The following is a 26,622-nucleotide window of genomic DNA, read 5'->3' on the forward strand; positions in this document are numbered from 1 at the left end:
GAGAGTATCAAGAAATTTGTCATGTCTGTTGGTTAACATGTGTAGCTGGTTTCCAATGTCCTTCTCAGAAAGTTCTTTGGTTTTGGGTGTGCTGGTCTGATCTCCAGGAGCTAGTTCAATATCTATCTCTACATCCTAAAAACAAAAACAAATGTAAATTCACATTGAAACAAAAAGTGAAATTGTTAAAGAAAACCCAACAAACACAGCTCTCATAAACTTGTTACACTTTTGGCAAGTAAAATTTTAATTTCCTGGAAGTTTATAATTATTTAAATAAGCTTAAATTCTAAAATAGATTAACTAAAACTAGACCTATCTTTCTCTTTTTAGATGACACTATAAAAATGTCACCATTTTACTTTCTTATTTGGATTACAGAAAGCAAAATAAAGTACAAACTATAAACAATAAAAATAATAACAATCACTAGGAATTACAGTCTATCATTCCTCAAAATGCAGTCTAGTTGCCTAGCTAATGTCCTCATTCAGATTAAAAAAAGTGTCAGGGCCACCGCACAGAACCTTGTTGGCATGATGTTTGATAAGACTCATTCCAAAAAAAGAATAAACCCTATTTGTTGAAGCTTCTGGGAAGTCACAAAGTTCAATCATCAAATTAGCCTCTAAGTCAAGTAAGTTATCGACCATTTGGTACAGACCCTTGAAAATGCAGAAAAGTCACTGCAGAGTTGACAATTTACGGAAAGATCATGTCACCAAATGATCTAGTGTTTAGCAACATAGTGAAGAAAATTTTTTGTTTTTGTTTGTAAAAAAAATGAGTAAATACCTCACATATAGGAGAGGGAACAAACCACCACTTTTAGAGCAAAAAGGGTGCCTCGTTCATTACTGGGTGGCTATCATCTAAAACCCAACACTCCAGACAGAGCTTCCAAGAGCCAACAACCTAAGGGAAACACAGTCGAAAGGTCCAGCAGGAGTGGTGTCACCCACTCCCTCATGGAGCACTGAGAGCCATCAGGACGAAGGCAACAGCCTTGCTGGCCAGTTCTTGGCTCCACAGCTGTCCCTGCTGGGACCAGGCGAAGATGTGGGAGGGTCACAGCCCACTGCTGGTGGAACCAGCTGAAGACGTGGTTCCGTTACGGTGGAGTCACTCCCCAGAGCAGTGCTTTAAAATACAATATGGGCTGCTTTTCCCTTGGAGAGAAAAGTCACCAAACAGGAAAATACCATGTACTAAGCAGCACAAGCTCATGATGAAGTTACTTATCTCAAAACATAATGGCAACATGAGAAGCTTATCAATTTTAACTTCAAAAAATCTAATTGACTAGAAACAATCTTAAGTGTCCATCAATGGATCGACAGATAAAGAAGATGTGGTACATATGTACAATGGATTATTATTTAGCCATAAGATGAAATCTTGCCATCTGCGACAATATGAATAGACCTTGAGACCATGATGCTGAGTGAAATAAAACAAAGAAAGACAAATACTGTATGATCTCACTTATGTAAAACTTTTTAAAAAAAACAACAGGTAAAAAAAAAGAAAGCTCAGATACAGAGAACAGATTGGTGGTTGCCAGAGGCCAGGGGTTGGGAAGGGTGGGGGGTGGAAAATGGATGAAGGGGGTCAAACTTCTAGTTATAAAATAAATAAGTCCTGGGGATGTAATGTAGAGCATGGAAACTATAGTTAATCACACTGTATTACATATATGTAAGTTGAATAAGTCCTAAAAGTTCTCATCACAAGCAAAAAAATTTGTAACTACATGTGGTGGCAGATGTTAACAAGACTTATTGTGGTGCATCTCACAATACATACAAATATGAAATCATTATGTTGTACACCTGAAACCAATATAATGTTATATGTCAATCATATTTCAAGTTTTAAAAAACCTAACTGGACACAGATACCACATTCAGAGCTTTCAGGTAGATGGTGCCTCTCGCCCTAAAACAGTCTCAGGCTGCCACGGACTTGGACAAATGGGCATTCTGCCCTGAACAGGGCACCGCACACGCCAATGTTACCTCCTCCTTGGACTCGCTGTTCTCTCGCTCCCGAGGCTCCTGCTTGACGTGTGTGACCATGGCAAAGGCCGCTCGATCGTGGCTGTCAGCCAGGTTGATGACATTGGTGATGGATGGGAGCATAGCTCCTTGGCAGCTGGTACCAATGGGAGTGTTCTTCTCACACACGGCCAACAGCAGCTAGAGGATTTGTGGACGAAAATCAAAACCTAGGACCCAGGTCTGGCATCTGGGGTGTGGGGACCCACGCTCATCACCTAGTCATCTCAACAGGTATGCACATGCTAATGACTCCCAGGCCCACAACCTGGACGGAAAGCCTGACCCTCTCCTCCAGACTGCCCTTACTCAGACCCCTCTGACTCCACATCTACGAGAAAGCACAGCTCGGCACCTCCCCCCAAAGGACGGGCTGCCCCTCCTGTGATGTCGGAGGCATCTCCCACAGAGAAGACAGCTTCCTTTGCTTTGTCTGTCTACTCTTCCTTCTCTCATCTCCCATACCACATCACCAAGTCCTCCTGAATACCTGGGCAGCTGTCACCTCCTGCCTAGACATAACTTCCTGGCTCATCCTGACGTGCCCTTCTCAAATCCATCTCCTTCCACACAGCAACCTCCCTACACCCTCCAACGGCTTCTCACAGTCTTCCAGGGACAGGGCAAGCTCCTCAGCGTGGCTCACGAGATCTTCCATAAGGTAACACTCCAGCCTGCACGTAACACTTCTGTGACTGTCCCCCACCCCCAATATGCTTCACCACCGGCCTCTGTGCATGATGCTCCCCAGTCAAGCCACTTTGGCATTCTTTCTGCAGGTATTCACTGAGCACCTGCCAGGTGCTGTGTAAGGGCCTGGAGACTCGTTCGTCAACTTCACAGAGATTGTATTCCCTACTCCCATGAAGCTGAAGAGTCAGCGGGAAGGACAAGACCAACATCAACACAGAGGAACAAAGGACAAGACAAACATCAACACAAAGAGGAACGGGAGGCTGACAGAGAAGAAGGTATTCTGCTTTAGTTTAGGTGTCAAGAATGTGGCATGTCTGTAAACATGGAGGGCCAGCAAGGCCGGAGACAAATGAGTAAGGGAGAGAGGGACAGTGCAAGGTTGGACAGAGAAGTAAGGGTCTGGTTACTAAGGGCCAGAAGGACCAATATCCTGGAGGCTGATTTTGTACCAAGTACGACAGCAAGGAGCAACACAATCTCCTTTGTTCTTGAAGAAAATTCTATAACAATAAAAAAATCTGGTAGGTCAGATGGAAGGTAGATGAATGCTAAAGACAGTGTTCCTGTCATCCTTGTAAGCGATGATGGTGGCCAAGAGACAGAGGTAGAAGAGGGAAAAGAGAAAAAGCAAGTGGCCTCAATCAGGTAACACCTGATAACGGACCAGATACAAAGGACGAGGGATGGAAGGAACAGAGACTCCTGCTTTGTGCCCTACAGCCTGCTTTGTCCTCTATCGACTCCTGTACCCACCACAGTCAAGGTCTTCCATCTCTGTATCTGCTGTACCTGACCCAGGGCCTGGCACCTAATATAGCAATCGATAGGTCTCTTAAAAGAATGAAAAATATATCGGGGAACTTTGCCCACTGTGTTGCCAACAGCAAAGCTCCAAATATGTGTCCACATGGCACTAAGAAAACATGCATTCAGCACAAACAGAAATGCTAACAGGCTCTCACTGAAACCAGCGCCACGATTCCCTTCTTTCCCCTCAAAGAGAATTTCACAACCTTCCGTCTCATTGACAAAGTAATTTGGTAATCCTTCTAGTCTCATTCACTCTCGTTAAGTAGACTAGAATTACCTGCACAGTACCAGTAACCTGCTACGGAAAACCCAGGTCATCTAGTACAGTAAGCTGGTGATTAAGCTAAAGAATAAAAGATAGCCGACTTGAATAACAAGGAAACAAGAAAACAAGAAGTCTCACTACAATCTCATAAAAAAAAAGTCAAAGAACATCTGACTTAACCATGCCCTGAAACGGTCTGACCGTTTTACATGGGCCTCTATCACCAGCACCTGGCCCTTCACCTGGAGGGACTACAGCCCGTGGCAATGTCAGGCTGGCCTGGCCCCACCTTCCTGCTTTAAGAATGATGAGAGCTGACGGGTACAGCACATTAAATCTTCTAGGGCATGGAGACAAAATTGACAATTTTTATATTTGCAGAAAAATGAATCTTTAACTATAAACTAAGGAATATTACTCAACCTTCTGATTAAAGGGCTTAAAATCACCCAAAAAAAGCTTCAGATGAAAACATGGCTTTAAGTCTTTTTTTCCTACCTATTAGAGATTAAAAAAGGCTTTATGGTGAAGATTTCTAAATCATCTTAGTGTGTGTGGACATCTCCCAGCTTCGGTGCCCCAGCCGCAGATGGTGAGCTGAGCTTGACCTACCTCAATGCACTGCTTAATCCAAAAGTGGTTCCCCATGGCTTCCCAATTCTGGGAACAGGTCACATAAAGCAGGCGCTCGTACACCCGGCGTTTCATAGAGTTGTCAAAAACCTCAAAAAACTTGGCCCTGATGAGCGGCTGGGCACAACGCAGCCCAGAGAGAAAGGCAGGCTCAAGTTTCGCAGTCAGCTCACTGCCAGACAGTGTCTCGTCTCTGCAGTCAAAGGGAGAACACAGAGATGGAAGAGCTACACGAGCCATAAGCAAACCAACAAAAAACAAGTAAGTACCAACTTCCCAAAATGCCTTTACAAAAACCAAGAGCATGTTATAAATCATCGTAGGCTGATGCAGCATTTGTGCAAAAGGTTTCATTAGGATGCCAAACTATGTTATGTGATTTAGTTTTTAAATGAATATAAAACTTAGGTATAGCAAAATGAATATAAAACTTAGGTATAGCAAAAAAATTAAAAAGTCACATAATGTTGGCTGACCAAAGAACACATTATAGACTGATATACGAAATACCTGATTAATGGCTGTACTTACCTGTAGACATAGTTAACAAGGTCTAAGAACTGGGCATTTAATTCGAGGTCTTCTGGAAAACGCTTCTCTATGTAGGTCATCATTTTCACAAGCAAAATAGACTTCTCCCGGAGTGTAGGTGTCTGTATGAATTTATTTTTTTTAAAGAAAAGGTCAATTATTTCTATATGAGAAAGACATGTTCAAAAGTATTTCGGCCATATACTCTACTACTTTTTAAGCTCCCACAATTTTGTCAAGTAAAGTAAGACAGCTATATCTCAACAACAACAACAACAAAATCAAAGATGGCCCTGGTTATCTTTGGATGCTTAAAATCAAGACAGATGCCAATATAATTTTCCTTGGGGCTACAGTTCACTTGGGAAAGAAAGCAACTAAATTATAAAACAAATGAGAACGCGGCAAATCATCTTATTAAATAATAGTCCTTCATTATTATTTTTTCTGGCTCACCTTCACCACCAGAAAAGACTAACAAGTAAGGTTCATTTAACATTTTGACAGAAGTAAAACCACATTAAGTTTCTATTTAAAATCTGTTAAATACAGTGGGAAAAATCCAACTTAAAAAGAGATACTGTGAATGTAAATACAAGAAGAACAGATGTTTTGCTTGATTGAGAACTTTCAGAAGAAAGAGCTGAGAAAGTGATGCTGCCTGAATTTTCTTTTACATATAAAGTAAGGTCATCTGGCCAGAGCACAGCCCCTCACCTGATTGGCTGCCATGGGGGAATTATTTTTAACCCATTCTTCCACGATTTTAACCACAGCCCGGAGGATTTTGGCATCGGGTGATTTTTCGATAAGGGAGGTCAGGATGGCCTGAATAAAGTTCTTCCTCATCTCCATGCTCATCACAGCCAGGCGTGTTTTCACCAGCTCCAGACTCAGCATCACCAGCTCACTTGTACCTGCTCGAGTGGAGAAAGAACAGCCCAACAATTTCTACCAACAAATATCAACAGGCAAGCACTCTGCACTGTGTGGCATACTGATTCTGCCCATTGTCTCCCAAATACTTTCTCCAGCACCTAGAGCTCTGTAATCTGAAGTACCTTATCACATTCCTACTATTCTACCACCTTGCAAGGGTGGCCCTGTAAGAGGCTCCCTACGGGAGGGGATGATGGAGCTGATGGGACCGGTGTGAGCAGCAACCCTGGGGTATAGCCAAGTGTGAAGTCACATTCACATCACTTGTGTCCCAAGGGGCATGGCGCAGCAGTGCCAACCACAGCCGATCCCACACACACAACATGTCACCCAGATTCCTGGAACCCACTCCTCAGGTCTGGAACCTGTGACTTAATTCTTTGTCAGATGCAACAGCTCTGATTAAAAAATCTGTTTTACAGCAAAATTGTTAGGGAACTCTCATTTAGTGTTCCACATAAACGTCCAACCATTTAAAAATTTCATTTTCACAGTCACAAACTTTAAAAGCGATTCATTTTTAAAAGGAGTCTCATTTTAGTTTTAATCAAAAAGCTCAGAAACTCTGTTAAGAGCAAATGATGATGAACTGCAGAAAAAAACAGGTGTGAGTGCTCGCTTTAGAACTGTCACACAGTCAGCACCGTTTAGGTGTTAAAGTCTGAGGAAAAAATGTGAGGACCAAGTCGAGTTTGTTACCTGAGGTTGCTTCTGTGCTGCCCGACGCCGCCTGTGGATTGAGGTGCTCTCGCACCATCTTCTGCAGGGAACGCATGAAGACGGAGATCAGCCTGTCTATGTAGCTTGGGTTGTTGCTGCAGGCAGACTTGAGGATCATGAGGGTCCCTAAAAGGCAGAAGTTGGTTTTTTAGAAAAAATTTTTTAGATTGAGCAATTAACAAAAATGTGCTATTGAAAACATTTTAAAATGTGCTAAACAAAAATGTGCTATTTCCAACAAAAGTACAGATTAATCCCAAATGTCAACATTGTAAGCTTTTACATGGCACCTAATACACTGTGAAGCATTATATGTTCACTCTTCTTAATTCATGATCAACATCATAAGCATGAGAACAGATTTCTGTGCTTCAGTAGAAGCAACATTCTTACCTTTAGTTCTGGATTTTATCTATGTTATGGCACACCACCCTAAGTAAAGTTTTTTGTCTCATGATATGCTTGGGGTGAGGGAGGAGGGAAAATCTTTTTCTAGCTAGACTATCTGGGCATGACAAATGTTAGAATTCAATTTGCACTTCATTCTGAAAAACTATGTTATAATAAGGTCAATAAAAAACAGCAAACTAGTCTACAGCCATACTACCCTGAACAAGCCCGATCCCGTCTGATTTCAGAAGCTAAGCAGGGTCGGGCCTGGTTAGTACTTGGATGGGAGACCGCCTAGGAAGACCAAGTGCTGTAGGCATAAAAATTTAAGAAATAAGGGATTGTAAGCTGACAAGGTCCTTGCAATCTGTGAGGTCAACCAAGGGTTGCCTCGTCTAAAAAATTAAAAAACGGCAAACTAACATCAGAACATGAACATTGAGTATGTGAAGAAAATTTATCTTTCATAACTGGCATTTTCATATACACCTTGACCCTGACCTACACATTAACAGAACAAAAAAAGGATATTTATTAGCCATTTACAGATATGGACAACTTCAGGCTTGCTTTGTTAAAAGGCTCAGTAGTGTAGTAAATATGACCAATTCTCAGTAGTGAAGTAAATATGACCAATCTGATTCTACAGTAGGTAACCCATGAAACTTGATGACAATGATGAAGATGGCAAATGTGTTCTGGCTGTTCCTGGCAGCCGTGCTTACTTCTACCGTGCTGATGCTAGTAACAGGAAAAAACATGAAGACCGAGTCAAGTCTGCTGCCCAGCACAGAGAGGAGAGCAGTGTGGCCAGCTCAACAGGCTACCCCTCGCCTGCTGTCACTCTAACATAGGAGGGAAGCAGAGCCAACAGTGGTCAGCTCTTCCCAAGAACAAGATATTCATGCTATACTGTGATGGAAGCCAGACTACAAAGCAGGATCTACTGTGTAAGCCTACTTTTTAAAAAAGTCACAAAAGCATTCCTCACCCGCCAAATCTATCTGGTTCCAGAATATAGACAGCAAGTATAGATAGCAAGGAATATGATTTTAAGTAATGCATAATAATGGCTTTCTATATATTTACATACACATGTATAGAAAAAAGATAAAAGTCATACTCCAAAATGTTGAGTACTACTAAGTAGAGAGGCTTACAGGTAACTTATTTAGCTTTCCTTCATTTGTATTTTCAAAGTTTTCTACAATGAACATGTAATAAGGGAGAAAAAAAATTTTAGAGTTCCTAACCCAAAGTCTAATCCTACTCACAGACTCGAGTTTGACAAAAAGCAGACTGAGTATACATTTGACTTCCAGGTACCTGGAGGCCAAAGTCACACACCTGCCCCAATTACCCGAGAAACCAGTTTTCATATCCCGGGGCAGCCAGAGCCTCACCAAATAGACAGGGATGAGTTCCCAGCTTGAGTAGCTTGTGACCAGGTGAGTGCACTGTGAAGGCAGTACACCTACATGTCAGCACCCTGCTTCAGCAGCATCTCTGGGTTTGGTCTAGAACAGAGTCAGCAGGATCCACGGGGCAGTTCCCCTTGCAACCAAACCCTGAGGCATGAAGAACTCGGCGTTGGGCAGACTGGGCTTGTTCACCTCAAAGTCCACAGGGGACCGTGGCCTGGTATGCACCAGGCCACGCACAAACACCCTCGACAACACGTCAGCTCAAAGCTCCTCCCAACATCCTGAGTCTTTCCCTTCTAAAGAAAGTTCATCCAGGGAGCACAGACAAATCAATGCCCAGCTGAACCACTGCTGGGGAACCAAGTCAGGCACACACTCACCAAAGAGCTGGGAGGGATTCGCATTGGTGGCCTTCTCATAGTTGGTCAGTCCTTCATAGATGACCTTCCCGACAGCCGCATAGAGGCACTCCAGCTCTTCATACTTCGAGGCCACACTTGAAGTGCCTGAAACAGAAGCAAAAACCTGGGCTCTAGGGTTTGGATTCTCAGGCCTGCCCAGACCTGGGGACATTAACTTTGACGAAGGACACAGCTTTAGTTATTTTGGGATCTGTGGCAACTGGCATGGGCACTTTTCCCCCACCGTAGGATGCACTGTGCTCACCTGTGGGCTGCCTCCTATTTTATGGAGCTAAATGACCACCTTTTACGTCATCAAGCCTTACCTGAACATGCTCTAAATACAATTATGGTATTTACAGTATGCCAAAATTTGATCTTGTCAACTGGTCAGCATTTGACAAAACAACTTAACCTAACTTCTCTTTAATGCATTAAGAAAACAGTAATGTTCAACAGATGAAGAAGTGCATTTCCAAAGCAGACTAATATTTTAATGCAATGACTACTGCCATTCAGTTTTTTGTCAATTTTTTTTTTTTTAAAGAAAAGTTGAAAGTACAAATAAAAGTGGGATAATAAAATGCTCCATAGAGTAACACTCTCAAATAATAAGCTTTGTGCCCACAACCACTCAACAAGACAGGCACCAATGGAAAAGGTCACATACTTGGCTCTGTTGGGAAGATGCTCATTAGGCGTGAGAGAAGGCTATGGACTGCTCGTAAAACTTTGGTGTTTCCACACGTCATACAGGCAGCAATTCCACGCTGCAGAGGTTTGAAGCTACTGAGGATGGCTGGAGACTGGAGAACAGTTAGCAAGAAACTCAACACTTCCAATCCTGTGCAAATATTTCCATAGTTAACTTGATTAGGTTGTTCCTGGAATGGAGAACACAGGTCACACACTGATGAAATACTCTAGTACAATGAATTACAGAAACATAATTCAAACAAAATTTAATACTATGCGTTATTAAGTATTTAGAAATGAAGTAAAAAAACACTAAAGAATGAACACGTGCATATAAAATATGTGACCAGCATATTTTAACCAGTAAGATTTCATGTTTCTTTTAATAAATTTGTTTTAAATATTTAATCAAACCTTTGAAAACGCATTAAAATATTAATAGTCAACATTAAGGAAGGTTAAAATTCTGCAAATCACTAAAATCTGGTCTAAAAAGGCAATTACTGCAATGAATTTTGCTTGTCTCCATCTTTTTAGTTAAAATACAAATATTCTTCCAAAAGGAAATATCTTTGAAACTGTATATCATGAAATCAACCTAATAGATGCCGAAATTTAAAAAAAAAAAAAAAAAACACACGAAAAGAAACAAATAATAAAATAGAAAAGAGTGCGTGGTTTGTAGTAAAGTACTGCTCCATAAAACTTTTGCTCCTGTGGTTTATGTGCACGCATGCCTTGCCGATATGCTACATGCAGGCAATGGGCTGTGAGGCAAAATCTCTCACTACGGGAAATAGGTGGAAAGGCTCTATGAGCATGGCACGCTGTGGTAAGAAAATGTCAGACTGTTTATTGGCAGGGGCTGTCCACTTATGGCTGAGCTCGAGTCAACTGTGACTGTATGTGATAGGAAAGTAACTCGACCTTTCAAAGAAAAATATGGACTACAGACAATCCAGAAGTGGGAAGGAAAGCCTGAGCCTCAGACTTAGGGGCCTATGATCCTGCTGTTTTAATAGCACAGTAACCTTCATAACCTTTCAAGAAACTGCAGTAACAATGTTAACCTTTGCAACAACCCCAGAAAATTACAGTATTGAGGTTTCTATAGAAATAAAACAAAGCAAAACCCCACCAAATAATCAATGTCCATATACTTTAAAAACTCAAGTTTACTTTAAAGGTTGTTGCATAAATCAACTAAAAATGTTTATTTCAAGCCAGTGTCACTTAAGAAATGAGACTTCAAAGGGCGACAACTATAATATATAAATATAGTAGAGGACTACTATATTTCCCAAAACAACTGTACTTGGGGCTGGGAGTGAGAGCTGAGGTTTTAAAAAACCATTTTCAGAAAATGAAAGTTCCTTCTCCATATTAGCAGTATAAAAATAATAAAAGGAAACCTCATTTAAAATGGAGTCGAAAGGCCAGAAAGGGGAGCCCTCAGGCAGTACCACTCCTGTCAGTTACAGACCCCCAACAGGAAAAATTATCAATTACGGACCTCAACAGAAAAACAACACACCCTACTTCCTACTCCAGCAGGAGGAAAGAAAAGTTCCTTCCTTGCCCATCAACTCATCCAACTAGAAACCTCTGCCACCCTGCATTCTCTTTTCTCCATTCCTCCAACAGACTTTTGTTCAAAACCACCCCTCCCAACGTCCTTCCTTTTTCTCCAGAAAGTAACATTCCTCTCCTTTGCTTGCTAGACTTGCTTACGTTTTTTGCTCTAGCCTGCAATTCCTCTGCTATTCCCATTTTGCTGGTAAAATAACTGGCTGTTTTATTTTTAAGGTCAACAGTGGCCAGAAGAGGAAGCGCAAGGGGCCACAACTGGCCAAGGAATGGAAGGCTTGAGTTTTAGAGCCCAGCCCCGAGCCCAAGCAATACCACCAGACCCCACACCTACCACACTCATTAGCAGCTTGTCAAACCACTGCAGTTTGAGTTCAGACTTGGACCACATGTCCGGTCGCAACGCAGTCTTTAGGAGGGTCACACAGCGGCGAGACAGCACCTCCCCAGGAGACCCGGCAGTGTTGGTGTTGTCGTTAACCTGGAAATTCACTCACATTCAGCCCATGCTTCACTGCACAGGCAATGACAGTCATTGCCGTGTGACACTGCTTCTTGCCTGTGCCCTACACCCTTGCATCTCAGCTCTCCATGGTCACCTCTTCTCCCACCTGACTCAACTCAACCATCTGTTTTAGGGGTCCTCCCCCATGGGACCCTCCCTACATCTTACAGTGGGGTCAGTGGTGATTTGCAATAATTTGTGATTGATTGATTAGTGTCAAGAGGCTCCCCTGAGAGCAGGGCCCATGCTCCTCCCCTCTGGACCACTGAGGCTGCGCTGGCACACTGCGGCAGGCAAGAAAGTAGGGGTTACATAGTTTAATAGGGTCTTTTCAGTGCTTGCAAAGTTCAATAGTATTGCAAGATACACTGTTTTGTTTAATAGTTATAAAAACTTAAGATTCTCAAAGTGAAAAAAAAAAAATTTACAAAAATTTCATTTACAAAGTTTTTTGAAATATAAAAATGAAAAGTTTCAGAATGGATCCTCAATAAATCCATGAAAACATATTCATATGAATGATAAATGCAAGTTATAAAAAGCATTTAAGTTACTAAATGTGTTCGACTGTCCCAGCACCTTTATGAGATATGTAACCTGGACATTAAATAATTTGCCCAAGATTATTGAACTACCATGTTTCACCAACACCAAGATTCTGTTAATCAAAATTTTATCACCACTAAAAGAAAATTTTTAAGAAATCATGTCAATTATAAAACCAGGCAGATTTCAGAAATATTAGCATGTTGTGAAATCAATGGAACTTGATATGAAAGTGACAGAACTAGCTGTCAGACCTAGGTTTGTCTATCTCTTTTTTAACTAAACTGTCACAGAAAACACTCGAGTTGACTGTCGTTTTTGTTCTGAAGAATCCCGACCACAGGACACTCGGCACTCGCACCTGACAAGCCACACGGATGAGGAAATTCACCACGGTGTCTGTGTGCTGCTTATCAATGGGCTTGGCAAGAAGGGCATCTGCCCCGGGCAGCGATTGGCTCCTCCCAAACACCTAGAAAAGGCGATAAGAACTTTCTCAACAATGTGTTCCCGTGTATGGCAATGACGCGTGCAGCCCACTAATGGGACAGACACCGTTCTAGGCACTGGGGACACCAGAGGCAGGCATGGTAGCCACAGGACAACTAACAAAGTAGCCATGAAAAGTAATGGGTCATGTGCTCGAGACTGAAGGGAGCGTGGTCTAGGAAGCTGAAGGATAACATCGAGGTAGCTCTCAGGTCGAGCAGTAGCCAGCCATGGGAGAAGAGAAAACTGCGCTAGCGACAGGAAACAGAGCCGGGAGATAGGTCCTAAGTAAGCATGGAACTGGGCGTTTCTGAAGTGGACAGAGGGAAGGCCTGCGCAGCTGAGTATCATGAGCAAGGGGCAGGGGCAGGAAGACCATCAGAAAGACCAGGTCACACGGGCCTCAAGGGCCAGAGTCAAGGGGAGGGCTTGCTAAGGGGAAAGACAGTCTAACTTAATTTATTAAGTTCTTATTTTGAATATTCACAAGAAATTACAAAGACAGTTCAGAGGTCTCATGTACCCTTCACCCAGGTTCCCATGACTTAAAGTTTGAAAAGAATGTTTTGGTATTCTACTTTGTGAAAGTGTATGAAGAGGGATGAAGGTGGAGGAGTGAGCGGAACTGGAAGGCTGTTTCAGTAATCCCAGCGAGGCTGTGTCAGTAATCTCAGGGAGAGGCGTGGTGGGGCACCTGCTGTACCACGGTGGTGTGGACAGAGACGAGAGAAGGGCATGGGTATTTGTGGCTGGGCTGACAGGACTTGCACTTGACCAGGAGTGTAGAGAGAAGGAAAGGGACAGATCGCAGATGATTCCTGGTTTCTAATCTGAGCACAGGGTGGAGGCAGGGGCCATATACTCTGGAGGAATAGAGGGGGGCGGAAAAATTAACCCTAGACAGACAGTTGCAAAGCCATCACCTCAGCAAGGGGCAAGGTGGGTGAGCACCCCCAGGGCTCTCTTGGCGGCTACCCTCCAAACAAATAATATACATTGTCTTTTTAAAAACTAAACAGACATGGGCACATTCTCAATCACTTTTCTTGCCTCAAAGTTTCTCTTAATGCCTTTCTGCAAGTAATTAACCATCATCACCAGAACTCTAATGGTATTAAGCGGGTACAAAAAACACATGTCTGGTAACCAGGGAAACACCTTGGGTGAGTAACGTGTCATTCGGTTTCTCTCTGTTGAGCACAGCCTTTCCCAGCTGTGTGCCCACATTCTAAGTTTGCTGAGTAAGTGAATGAACTCCCAAAAGGAAGCGTAGAGTCTGTAAAAGGAAGCACATATGGCGTGTGCACGTGCTCTTACTGCACTGATGGCTCCCGTGGCCGTCCTGAAGCGTTTCACTTCCTGTGCTGAATCCACCGACAGGCCTCTCTTAATGGAAGATGAGACGGAGTTGACCCCTTCTCCACTTGAATTTGGGTCCATATCTGAATCCGGCTTAAAAAACACACACATATTTGACTTTACTGATTTCTACTAAGAAGCAAAGGGGAATACAGTCGAGGCAGACACCAGAGGGCTAACATCTCTACCTGTTGGTCCTTGATCCTCTGCAGTTCCCACTTGATGACAACTTCTGACAGATCCACAGCCAGCCTTCTCTGCTCGATAGTGACGCTGGGTGTGAAGCCCAACCTCTGCATGGCGCTGACCATGTGCTGCACCAAGTGGTGCCGCACTGGGTAGTACACCTGTGGGCACAGGGCTTCTGTCACGGCCGGGACTCTGCATTGTGATCCCAGCACATACGCAAACCACCCATCTCATTCCCAGCATACTCACGAGCCAACTTCCTGCTCAAGAATTCTGAACCACAACTTTAATGAGGAAATTCTCATTACTGTATGTATATGTGTGTGTGTGTTTATCACTTTCCTATCCCTGGTTGAGTCCCATTACAGTATATTTCAGCCTTTTAGCACTATCTTTAAAAAATGTTGAAATACTGAATTCTCTTTAAGTAGGCAAGCCTAGTCACATGCATCAGACTTGTCATAACAGTCTAGCCATGCTGAGAAGCAGACTCCCACATCTAAAAGAACTGGCTGTAAAAGCTTTCAACTCCAAACCATTAGAGTTCCCTTCTCCTCTACCCAAAATCTACAAAAAATATCTACAAATGAACAAATCTAACAAAGTGGGCACTCTGGCTATTGAGAGGAGGTGCCAGCAACAAGAACAACTTTTTAAGCCAAGTTACCAAAAATTAGAGTTTATGATGACTCCTCCCAAAGTAATTCACCTGTATTCACTGTTAACTTAGTACTTACAAGAAAAATGACGCCTAGACAGAAAGTAGCATCCACCTGACACGTTCTCTAAATTACGACATTCTCACATTGATAAAGCCACACACATATACGTATATTAATCAATGAAACAAATACTTTTACTAAAAGATGAATAACCAACCACCTGTTATTGCAGAAAATGAAAAATAAGCAAAAGTTCAAATCAAATGGCTGAAAATGCATTACACATCAACCTACATTACTCTCTATGTACCTTAAAATGCTGCACTATCAAATGCAAAATATGAACGAGCTGAGGGACCGTATGCCCCTCCTCCACAATGATCTTTCGTGTCCAGTGAGTCAGCATCTGGTGCCCATCCTCCATTCGGGCTGGCACTGCCGGAGTCAAAATGGCCATCGCTTGTCTGACAATTGCTCGAGCTTCCATTGCATGGGCCTTGAGAAGACTGTGAAAAACCTAAAACAGGAGAGAAATTCTTACCTAAAGTGAGAATGAAGGCTTTGAAAACAAGATAAAAACAATCACTTAGAACCAGGGCCTATTCTTGCAAAATAATTCTTAAAAAATTCCTCAGGGCTCTCTTACTGGTAAACAACATAGCTGCTTTCTCCATTAAGTTTTGATAAATGAATACATTCATTCTAATAATTACTGACCACCTATGACATGCCCATGCCAGCCTAGGGTGGAGTACACTGAGACAAATGAGACCGAGCTCCTTGCAGAATTATGCCCAGCATAACTCGTGGAAAGTCGGTCGAGGTCTACAGATCATTTCACTCTGGCCACAGTATAGAAAGTGGAATAAAAAGGGCCCAATCAGAGGCAGACTTGCAAGAGTTAGAGTGAGCAGTGAAGTCCTGATGTAAGTAAGTTCAAGGCAACACAAAGACAATCCGATTGCTACTGAGAGTGGAGGGATAGGAAAGGTGTTGGAAATCAATAGGACCTGCCCATGCCTGGGCGCTGGGGAGAACAAGAGGGTGTCACAGGTGGCCCTCGCGTCTCCAACTGGGCTGACTGGGAGAGAGTAGTGCCAACCACAGAGACTGTATTTACATCTCAAGTGTCTGTGAGAGGCCACAGGCTTTATTAAGGGACCTAGGTCTTAACACCACAGATGTCCATGAGATCCATGAGACAGAGTGCTCAGAGGGAAACAAAGAGTGAGTCACAGAATAGGACAAGAGTGATTACTTACGAAATGCTTAATGGGACAGACAGGCTGAGCACTCAAGTGTATTACTACATTGAATTCTTACAGACACGGTAACCAACCCACTCAGGGTCACAAAACTCTAACCCAGGGCTGCCTGACACCAAAGCCTAAACCGCTGAGGGAGCTGGGGAGGACGTGCTCAAGATCACCAATATGGCAAAGGATTTATGAGGTGAGGGTTCCAAAGTGCCCACTTTCTGTAGCTAAGGAAAGGGCTGTGGCCCTTGACCAAAACATTTTTGATGAACCGGAGAACTGGAAGCCAGAATGCCGTGGGTAGAGGAGCATGAGGTAGACAAAGGAGATAGACATTTTATTGTTCTCAGAGCAAGGCTGCAGAGAAACGAGAGCAGAGCAGTAACTGGGCAGGAAAAGAAGCATGATCGATTGTGTGAGCTTTCACAGTATTTACGAGCTGGCAGACAAGCACACGGACAGCAGAGAACGAGAGGCAGCGATGGTACGGGAGCAATGTGTACATGTGTGAATGTCAGGAGGACCAGACGGAGCCTGGCAAAGTACCTGAAGGACAATTTTCTTATGTATTGCAAACTTGGCAATGATGTGCGCCAGAAGTAAGTGTCCGCTGTATTTGCAAGCTGGGTCTACGCAGGCCTTGGAGAGCAGGCAGGGCCATGCAAAGGTCATCAGTCGGCGCAGCTTGCTGTTGCGGTTCTTGTTGTTGTCGTGGATGTGGTGGGGGGCGTGCTCCACCAGCAGCGTAGCACACTGCAGAAGGTAAATCCTCAGGGAGTCCAGCATGTCCGCCTGCTTCTCTGGGTCGAGGACCTGGAGGAGAGACGAGCTGAAAGAATTCATTTCTTGTTTTGAACTGTGTCACCCACTAAGGGTCATACAAATTTAAACCTCACACACACACATACACATGCACACTATATATATGTAAAGTTATATAAAGTTTTACAGGAAAGAAACCAATGTCACACCAACTTCCCTCTAATACATATGGATCAGAAACTTGCTGAATTTATTTCAACACTGCAAACAAAAAGCAGGCTTACGGTCAGAATGCAGAGGGTAAAGTGGCTTACGGTGGAAAAGGAGGACTGCCTGATTGATGTAAGGTGATTCAGAACTTAGTTTCTTAATTTCTAAGTAGTTGAGATGTTTTTCCCGGTCAATTATTAATTACCTAGTCTCTGTTTTTCATGTTATAATCAGAAAGAAAATGTTACCTAGAAGAAAATCTCTATTTTTAAAAAATTGTTATGCTTTTCTATGTAATCAAGTATTTGATCGATTTTTGTTTCATGGATATAAGAAAATATGTTCACTCTTTGAAGACTATTCTACATGTCTCTATTGAATCAAGTATACTGACCATCATTCAACTGAGTATTCTAACTACTGTCTACCAGAAAGATCCAAAACAACAAAATCTCCCACAACTGTGTTTTCATCCTATGTCCTCTATCCCCTGGATTTGCTCTTCACTGCGGCCCCTTCTCGGGCTCACCCTGCCCAATGCCATTTATCCTCATTCAATGTTCAAAGTCCCAACTCCTCACTTGTGCAGAGTCAGTATGTGGACCAAAAATAATTCCTCGGGCTCAGCTCTCATTCCCTTGGAAGATGAGGGTGGGGTCAAAACTGCAGGAAGGGCACAAATTAAGTAAGGACCAGTAACCTGCTGATGGAAACAATAGTCCCTTCTGCCTGAACTCCAAGACGGAACAGGTGAGAGAACAGGTAAGAAAACCGTGTCCTTCTGAAGAGCGTATTGTATATGTGGTACACTGCAGATGTGGAAAATGAACCGCTCACAGCAACAAACGACGTATATACAGAACACTCTAACAACCTCAAGGCAAACGCAACACCTGCCTGTTAAGTTCAACAGCCTAACCTGCAGAGCATAGCCAAGGCCTGCTTAGAAACACAGAGCAGGCATTTGTCAAAGAAACAATTCAAAAACACCCCTTTAGGGCTCACGGAAGTGCTACTGTAAAAGATGCAGAGACCTTAAAACAAGCTAATTTCAGACATACTGCTACAAAGTTGCTTTATTAAGCTGGCAACGAACGATCATAGAGACAACTGTATCCAGTCTAACTCCAACAACTGTATCCAGTCTAACAGTCTCCCTGGCTTTTTAGTAGACTCCTTTGCAAAGCTAAAGATGAAAATACATATTAAAACTCTACTGACCAGCAACAGAGTTTTTACAAAATAACTTTAATATCTGAATTTTCATTGAGCTATATTGTTTCTCACTGGAATCTATTAATGTAGAAAAGTTAATTCATTCCAAAGTGAGGGTGCCTTAAAAAGTTCACTAATAGGATGTGGTTCCATAGTGTAGCGGTTAGCACGTCTGCTTTACACGCAGAAGGTCCTGGGTTTTGCGCCCCAGTGGAGTCACGGTCCATGGTCTACAGCCATGCCACCGTGAACAAGCCTGATGTCTGATCTCGGAAGCTAAGCAGTCAGGCCTGGCTAGTACTTGGGTGGGAGACCACCTAGGAAAACTAGGTGCTATAGGCATAAATAATAATAAATAAAAATAAAAAATTTCACTAATAAAAATTATAATATAGTAGTGTCCAACCCTTGTCCTCATCCATGATTTCACTTTCTATGGTTTCAGTTACCCACAGCCCACTACATTCTGAAAATATTAAATAAAAAACTCCAGAAAAAAATCATAAATTTTAAATTGTGTGCCACTCTGGGTAGCACGATGATATCTCTCACTACCCCGCTTCATCCTACCCAGGACATGGACCATCCCTTTGTCCGGCGTCTTCACGCCGAAGACACTCCCCGCCAGTTAGTCACAGAGCTGCTGTCTCAGTTATCAGATCCACTATTGAGGTATCACAATGCTTCTGTTCAAGTCGCCCTTATTTTACTTAATAATAACCTCAAAGAGTAGTGATGCTGGCAATTCAGATATGCCAAAAAGTAGCCATAATGTGCTTTAAGTGAAAAAGTAAAAATTATAGACTTAACAAGGAAAACTATGCCATGCTTAGGTTGCTAAGATCTACAATAAGAAAGAATCTTGTATCTGTAAAATTGTGAAAATAAAAAAGGAAACTCGAACTAGTTTTGCCATTGTACCTCATGCAAAAGTTAGCCATAGTATGTGATAAGTGCTTAGTTAAGATGGATAAGACATTAAATTTGTGGGTGGAAGACATGAGCAGAAAATGTGTTCCAATCGATGGCAACATATTGTGCCAGAAAGCACTGAACCTATACAAAGACTTCAGCAAGGGATTCTGTGAAATGAATGACACCAAGCCATTAACTGCAAGTAAGGAAAGGTGGTCACACAGATTCAGGAATAGGTTTAGACTGAAAAATATAAAAATAACTGGAGAGAAACCACATTCACATAACTTTTATTACAGCACATTGTTATAACCGTTCTATTTTATTATCATTGCTAATCTCTTACTGTGTCTAATTTATAAATTAAACATCATGGGTGAGTATGTATAGGAAATAATAGAATATATAGACTTCGGTACTATCCGCGGTCTCAGGCATTTACTGGGGGCTCTTGGAACGTATACCCCCGAGGATAAAGGGGACTGTGTATAATGTTCTGCTACAGACTAATGCAATCACGAAAAATAAAACCCTTGGGAATTAAGCTTATTTCAATGAACCCATCTCACTCACACACACTCATCTGCCAAGTTACTTTTCATGCCAATGCATTGTTAGTTAGCCACCTTGGTTATAAACACACTGGTGATGCTTTCTGGGTTATCGCCTTCTGGATTGGGAGGTCCTAAGAGTTGCTCTCCTTCCCCCTTCTCAAAGCTGTATAAGAAAGCAGGATTCAAGATATGCTGCAGAACCTACAAAAACAATTTTAGAATGATAGAGAAGGAAAACAAAGTCATGCTCTTTATTTCTTTAATAAGGTGGGCGGACCCACCAGTTTGGTCCTACTGAAACCCATAAAGTCAGAACTCTATCAAGTTCTATCTAAGAACTCTATCTATGCAACGGATAATCTTCATTTTTATTCAAACAGTCAACATGAAAAGTAAGTTAAAAACCTGGGGAAAACAGATGTCAGCCTGGTTTACTCTTCTCATCTCAAACAAGTCATTTTCTAAAAACAGGGAAACTAACAAACTACTTTTCAACACTGGTTCACTGCTGGATCTGCCTTATGTTTCCCAACAATGACATTTTCCTCATAAATGGTCCAGGCTATATTTAAGCATCAAAATAGACACAGAAGATAAAAAGTGTCCCTGGTTCCTTAGACGATTAGCTCAAACACCTGTGGCTTCTACTGCCTAACAGTGGGACTCACCTTGGCTTTCAGTTCATCTCCGAAGTTAGGGTCACTGAAGTCCACAAAGTGAAAAAATAGGGCACGTTTTTGTGCAATGCTATAGTTTTTAGGAATCTCTTCCTCCATATATTCTTTTAAGAACGTCATGTTGCACAGAAAACGACCAGTAAAAGCTCGGAGCAGCTGGAACAGCAATTCTATATCTCCATAATTCCTTCTGAAGGCCCAAACGGAACATAGATTAAATTCTGGCAAGTTTCATAACTATGTATTATCTCTGACTCGTCTTTTAAACAGCTATGTTATAACCCACTCTACAACATTCTGACTACACACATCCAATGAACCACAGCTATACACAAATTAGGAGAGAGGCTCCAGTTTAGCTTATTGGACAGAACAAGTCACTTGATGTGAAGCATGACAAATGTACCCACTTGCAATAATTCAGCAGACAGTAGGCCAGCAGCTTGGGCTCCTTCCAGTTTGTGGCAGCCATGTTCTCCTTCCGGTGTCTTTCTTGAAAGGTTTCACTGACCCACACGCGTCTCAACTGGCTCACCAGAGAATGCTGATTGGCCAGCCAGGAGTCATTATTTTTAACTATGATACTTATGATCTGTCAAAGAAGAGACAATTAGGGAACTGGCAGGTTCTGTCTTGACTAAACTTTTAAGATTTCTGGTGTCTAATGAAGAGACGCTACCTTGATGGCCTGAAACTGAAGGTCCAGGCGCATTGTGCTGGCACTGGGCGAGCCGGGGCGCACCGCGGTCTGGGCGCCACCGGGCAGCAGCAAGGTGATGAACCTGTTGGGGTTAGCTGCCAGCACGTCTCGCAGAGGTCTGGCATCTTTGTGTTTTAAAAAACTCTAAAAACAAAACAAGCTGTTTTTAGCTTAAAAAAAAAAAAATCACAAACGTTCAGATGCAAAATAAACTCTAAGATTCTTTCTAAATCTCTTTAGGCAGGCCAGAAAAAATAAAACACTGTAAGCACCCTTTTTAAAAATCCTTTTTTAACAGTAATCACACTTTCTAAGCTTTTGATAGTCCTAGCAGTTCATTCGTTACCACTACCAAAATTTTACAGAGAGAGATTCCTGAAGCTGAACTCTTCATATACACAATGTTTCTAATATTCAAACATGTTATAGAAAAATAAAGCCTGACACTGAACAGTGAGAGATAAGTTTCAGATTTTTGAGCACACTGGCCGATAAAAATTTGCGGGTTTGGCTGCCAGCTCCTTACACCCTTACCATAAACATTCGGCTCCACTGGGGGTCGTTCAGCGTTGCCTCCATCATGAACAGTTCCACAGTCTGCGAGGGGTGCCGAGTCAGAAACTTGATCAGAGGCTCCCTGAAGGGACTGCCGGCCTAGAAAATATGTGGTGAAAATGCTTATTCTCAAGGATGGAGGCTGCTCTTGGTCTACAGACCTAATGCAGTAGAAGTATGCATTTCTCTCCCTTGTAACTGGAGTATGCTAACAACCATAGCAAATATTAATGTCTAGCATCTTTACTCTGTTAGAGTACTACATCTAAAATATAACATGAAAATACTATAAGCAACGGACAGAGAAAGGATCAGAATTAATCCTAAGTTTGACCATTACCTCAATCAACATAGCCCGTTCTGTTTTCATCACAACCTCTAACAAAGGCTTGACCAGAGTTTGAGGTGCAGCTGGGATCAGATGAAAGAGGTTTATAATTGCTGAACAAATTTTCATTTCCTAATGAAGAAAACCAGAAATTACAAAATAGGCCAATTAATTTTGCTGGCTACAGATACAACATTCCTACAGGCCCTGCTACGGTCTAGGTACATCCGCAAGGCCACCAGAAGCAAAGTTAATGTCTATAAAGCACGACTTACCGATCTCACAGCATAGCTGTGGATAAGGAGACTAACTGCCCTTGGCCTTCAGATTTTATCTGTCAGTGGAGGGTAGAGGGAGCTGACTGTGTATACCTGACGTGACTGTGCTGTGTTTGTTTTCTCACACACTGACAAGTGGTGGAGGTGACCTTACAGGTAGCCTCGGCTGGCCCCTCACGGAGGAGGGGATGATCATGCCCATAGCTCTGAGAGTGTTAGGATTCCCTCGGTTTGCTGTGACATCACGGGGTCTTCCCAACGCACTAAGCTCTGAGGACAAAGATTTGTTTTGCCTCAAAACTTATCACAAAGTCCTTAAAAAATACTTAACTACCCTGGAAATTACATAGCAAATAAATAACTGATCATGATACTAAGTGTTTGTCAATTAGGCCTAAAAATAAAGCCGACAAACTGCTTTCTTTGGAATCATATGAAAAATGTGAAACACCAAGAATTTTGCACCTTTTAATGTGCTAACAGCTCAGTGGCCAATTGCTCTGAGTGTCATTCCAACTTTCTCTTCTCAGTTTCAGTTCCCCAGTTTTGTGTCTGCAATTCAATATAATTCCCTATGACCACAGGGAAGGGAAGACTCCCTGATGCACCATCCTACATGGTGTGCAATTGGACAGTCCTTACTCTACACGCAGTAAAATGGGGATGATAAACACTAGCTGTGAGGGACCACATCTCAGCAGCATTTGAGATACTTCCCAAAATGCTTCTTTAAACCAAAAGGCAAAAGAGTGATGATATAAGTTGATAAGGAAAATCAGTTTGGTGTCGCCTCCATGCCACCTCTAGAGTTCTCTTCTACAAAGTTCTCAAATCTTGGGACAGACTAAGTTCTACCCTGAAATTAGAATAACATTCTAACAATGGTACTTTTATACCATGGTTTTTCTTTTTCAAAGCACTGTTACAAAATCACTTCTTTTGGTCTTCACACCACTGAAAGACAGGAATGACAGATATTATCATCCCCATTTTACGAAAAGAGGGAAAGCTCAGAGTTTGACTGCCCAAAGTCACAGTGTCATGACTACATCAGTGTGGTGGGCGAGAAATGCAGGGGCTTGGGTGCGGGCAGGCAATGAAGTTCTATATTCAAGGCAGTCAGTCAGTAGTGCGACAAAATATATAACTCCTCCCAGTTCCAGGTATAATATATCCTTTGTGGAGTTTCCTCTCCGGATGTTGTTAGATGTATGAGTTCATATGAACATCATGATAGCAATATCCAACTGAATATTAAATATGGAGACATTGCAATTCTAACATGTAGAAAACCAAAGAACTTAGAATCTTGCTTAAAAACATCCTAATAGAAAACATGCGTGTCACCCGGACAGTTCACAGCAATGATACTAATACAACTCTGCCACAGACAGACAATACGGCTCACTGCACTCAAAGGCACAAAGCACTCTGTCCATCACAGAACCACAAGTCACAGCAAAACCAAATATGACCACGACCCCCTCCTGAGCCTCTACTGAAATTCTCACCTCTACCCCTTCCATGGCAGGCTGAACCAAAACAAAAATTACAGCATGAAAAAAGGCAACAAAAAGGTAAAAAGAAAAGAAAAGAAAAGAAAATATAAACTGTTCTTCACATTGCAAGTCATAAACTGACTATTAATAGGTTGTTCTCACCTCAAACTGACAGAATGGAGACAAGGAACATCTCCCGCACTCTGAAATGCTTTCCTGAGGATGGGGAGGAAAATCATCTTTTTTCTATTTATGTTATTTACACAAAAACTTCCCATATACTCATATACAGTAAGGATTATTGGGGTAAACAAGACAGTAAAGACACAATTATCAGAAAGCACACATTAATAAATGCTCAACAGCAAAAAAAACACCTTCCACCCTTCAGATGTCAAACAGCCCTTCTGATTGTGTCGAATAGAGTGTATTCCTTCAGTAAATCAATTAAAAAGAAAAAAAACAAGAATTTTGGAATTCTTGTCTAGGGGGAGAAACTGTAAGACCTTTTTGTATGCAAACACATTTAAAAACTGATTTGTTTAGAGTGAATAATTCAAGATTTTATGTGAAGTGCTAAGACATTAAAAAAAAACCTCTTTCCCAGCTAAAATTAGGAGAGTCCTGGGGGCTTAAGCCCTATCAATTGCCTGAGGCCCCCACGCTCAGAAGAACCCACAGCCATGATGACCAGACACCTGGGCACCTTATGAAGTTGTGTGTGTGTGTGTGTGTATGTGTGTGTGTGTACAGATATGGCATAACAGGTGGTCATGAGTTCTGTCCTGTAAGTTCAATGCTAAATAGGCAAACCTTCCTAAATATGATGATGGTGCAAAGCTCTGATCATCGGGGGTGTGCAACATTACAGAGGGGCTTTTATTTCTTTTTAGTAACTATTTAATATGTCTTCAGTTATAGTTTATCAATGAGGCCACGTAATTTGGGGATTTGACCAAATAGGAACAAACTACTTTCCAAGACCCATTCCTAGTCCTGGACAGCATCCATAAAAAATGACCAGCGCTCAGGAGCAGAAAGGCGCTTGGCCCGGGGCTGAGGCGACGGAGCATGGCCGTGCTGCCTGCGGACCCCACACACAGTTGGATGTTCCCAGGCTGCCCGGGGAATACACTCATCCGACAACCAGCATGTTTCATTCAGCAAGAGCTCAAGGACTTCCCAAACCCACCACTCCATCCCCTGTACAAATGCCCCACTCCCAACCCCTCTGAATAACTTGGTATAAAAGTTTGTGAACTCTTTTTGACCTAACAGAAGTCATTCATCGACCCACTAGGTTTTTTAACATTTATTCTAGATCTGGCTATGTGTTTCAGATAATTACCAGCTTACTATAAAAACAAATAAAAAATTTAGAGCAAAAATAGCTAACAGATGAAAGACGGGGCGAAAAAGCAGAGGCACTTGCACCTACTCCCAAGAGCTTATGCTCTTAAAATACACTCTGCTCTCCCCCACGGAGACTCCCTAATTTTTTTTCCTGTTTACATAAATAACAAACCTTTAAAGAGGTCATGGATGGCATAACACTCCTAAAAAAAGTTAAAAATCTTGGTTTAGTTTTGCTTAGTTGGCTCTTTAGAAGCAGCAGGAAACAAGACTTACATAAATAAAACACTTGACACACAATGGTCAAAACAAAGCATAAGAAAGCCAAAAAAAAAAAATCAGGTTGGAATGAAGCACAGCATCTGACAAATAGGCACGGAGGACAAAAGCCACGGTAACTTATGCCTGTGACGCGCTACCGGATTCCCTCATCAGGATACCGCTGTACAATTTCACCGGACGAAACAGGAACGTACAGAAAACACAACCTCACTGACAGGACAAGCATCAACTTAAAAAATATTTTACAAGAATAATAACATATACAAGTAATATTAGAGTCAAAACAGCAAGAACCATTCATTTTTAAGAGACAGAGTCTTTAATGACCAACACCGGACACTTAAAAAGATTTAACTTAGGTGGTTTTCCCTCAAAACCATAAAAATGTGTTCTGAAGTACTGGCCATTTGACTTTTGGCAAACAATTGGAGTGGGAGGTTTAGACCCAGAAAACATAAATTCTTTTATTTTTTATGGGATGCTTTATTACATTCTCCTTAATGGTTTCTTAAGTCCTAAAATCTCTATTTGGTTTTATGAGGCGATGATGACGGAAAGCAATGAAAAACAACAGCTGAGAATGCACCACCATGCAAACAGCAGCTGCCAAGAACAGTCTAGAAAATACACTTTATACATTTTAAAGCGAAACTAGTAAAATTGAAATACTAACATTTCAAGCTTCCCAGAATTCTCAACAAAAACGTCATATTAAAGTGAACAAAAGAAGTTTTAAAGAAACAGAAAAAGGAATTTTTTCAACAATTAAGGAAAAAAAAATACAATGCTACTAAAATACATTTTATAATTTAAATGAACTATAATTATATAAAACTAGATTTCTGACCGGCATTTTAATTAAAAGCACTGCTCCGATATTAACATTGGTAACGGCAGCGCCCAGGCAGGGTGGCCCTTCCCAGAAACAAACAAGTCACTCACGTTTCCGTCGCTCCTCTGGCCCCCTTTATGGGTGAGGACCACCACTTCCATCCACTTTCGCAGATGTTGCTGTTAAAAAAATAATAATAAATCCTTAGACATTTCTTCCTCACAACAGGAGCATTTCAATTCCAAAATGCTGTTCTTAGGTAAAAATTCACATGCAATCATTAATTTCCATCATATTTAATGTGAGA

At 41.9% G+C, this 26,622-nt stretch overlaps 1 protein-coding gene and 1 pseudogene across 1 annotated transcript in view; one reads left to right on the plus strand and one right to left on the minus strand.

Annotated features, from left to right (window-relative positions):
• The window catches only part of TRRAP (transformation/transcription domain associated protein), a 128,740-nt gene that overhangs the window by 46,183 nt on the left and 55,935 nt on the right, over positions 1-26,622 (minus strand). The window contains exons 31-50 of the mRNA XM_039880325.1: positions 26,426-26,494; positions 22,084-22,203; positions 21,723-21,842; positions 21,168-21,332; positions 20,899-21,080; positions 20,480-20,678; positions 19,884-20,012; positions 16,702-16,968; positions 15,210-15,416; positions 14,237-14,395; positions 14,007-14,141; positions 12,562-12,672; positions 11,484-11,630; positions 9,537-9,750; positions 8,846-8,971; positions 6,631-6,777; positions 5,710-5,909; positions 4,993-5,114; positions 4,441-4,654; positions 2,019-2,198 (exon numbers count right to left, since the gene is read on the minus strand). Coding sequence (XP_039736259.1) covers positions 2,019-2,198; positions 4,441-4,654; positions 4,993-5,114; positions 5,710-5,909; positions 6,631-6,777; positions 8,846-8,971; positions 9,537-9,750; positions 11,484-11,630; positions 12,562-12,672; positions 14,007-14,141; positions 14,237-14,395; positions 15,210-15,416; positions 16,702-16,968; positions 19,884-20,012; positions 20,480-20,678; positions 20,899-21,080; positions 21,168-21,332; positions 21,723-21,842; positions 22,084-22,203; positions 26,426-26,494 — 3,213 coding nt within the window. The remainder of the gene's footprint in view (positions 1-2,018; positions 2,199-4,440; positions 4,655-4,992; positions 5,115-5,709; positions 5,910-6,630; positions 6,778-8,845; positions 8,972-9,536; positions 9,751-11,483; positions 11,631-12,561; positions 12,673-14,006; positions 14,142-14,236; positions 14,396-15,209; positions 15,417-16,701; positions 16,969-19,883; positions 20,013-20,479; positions 20,679-20,898; positions 21,081-21,167; positions 21,333-21,722; positions 21,843-22,083; positions 22,204-26,425; positions 26,495-26,622) is intronic.
• LOC120616717 (uncharacterized) lies at positions 7,242-7,360 on the plus strand (annotated as a pseudogene).

Source organism: Pteropus medius, unplaced genomic scaffold (assembly GCF_902729225.1).
Source record: "Pteropus medius unplaced genomic scaffold, Ma_sr-lr_union100, whole genome shotgun sequence".
Taxonomy (NCBI): Eukaryota; Metazoa; Chordata; class Mammalia; order Chiroptera; family Pteropodidae; genus Pteropus; species Pteropus medius.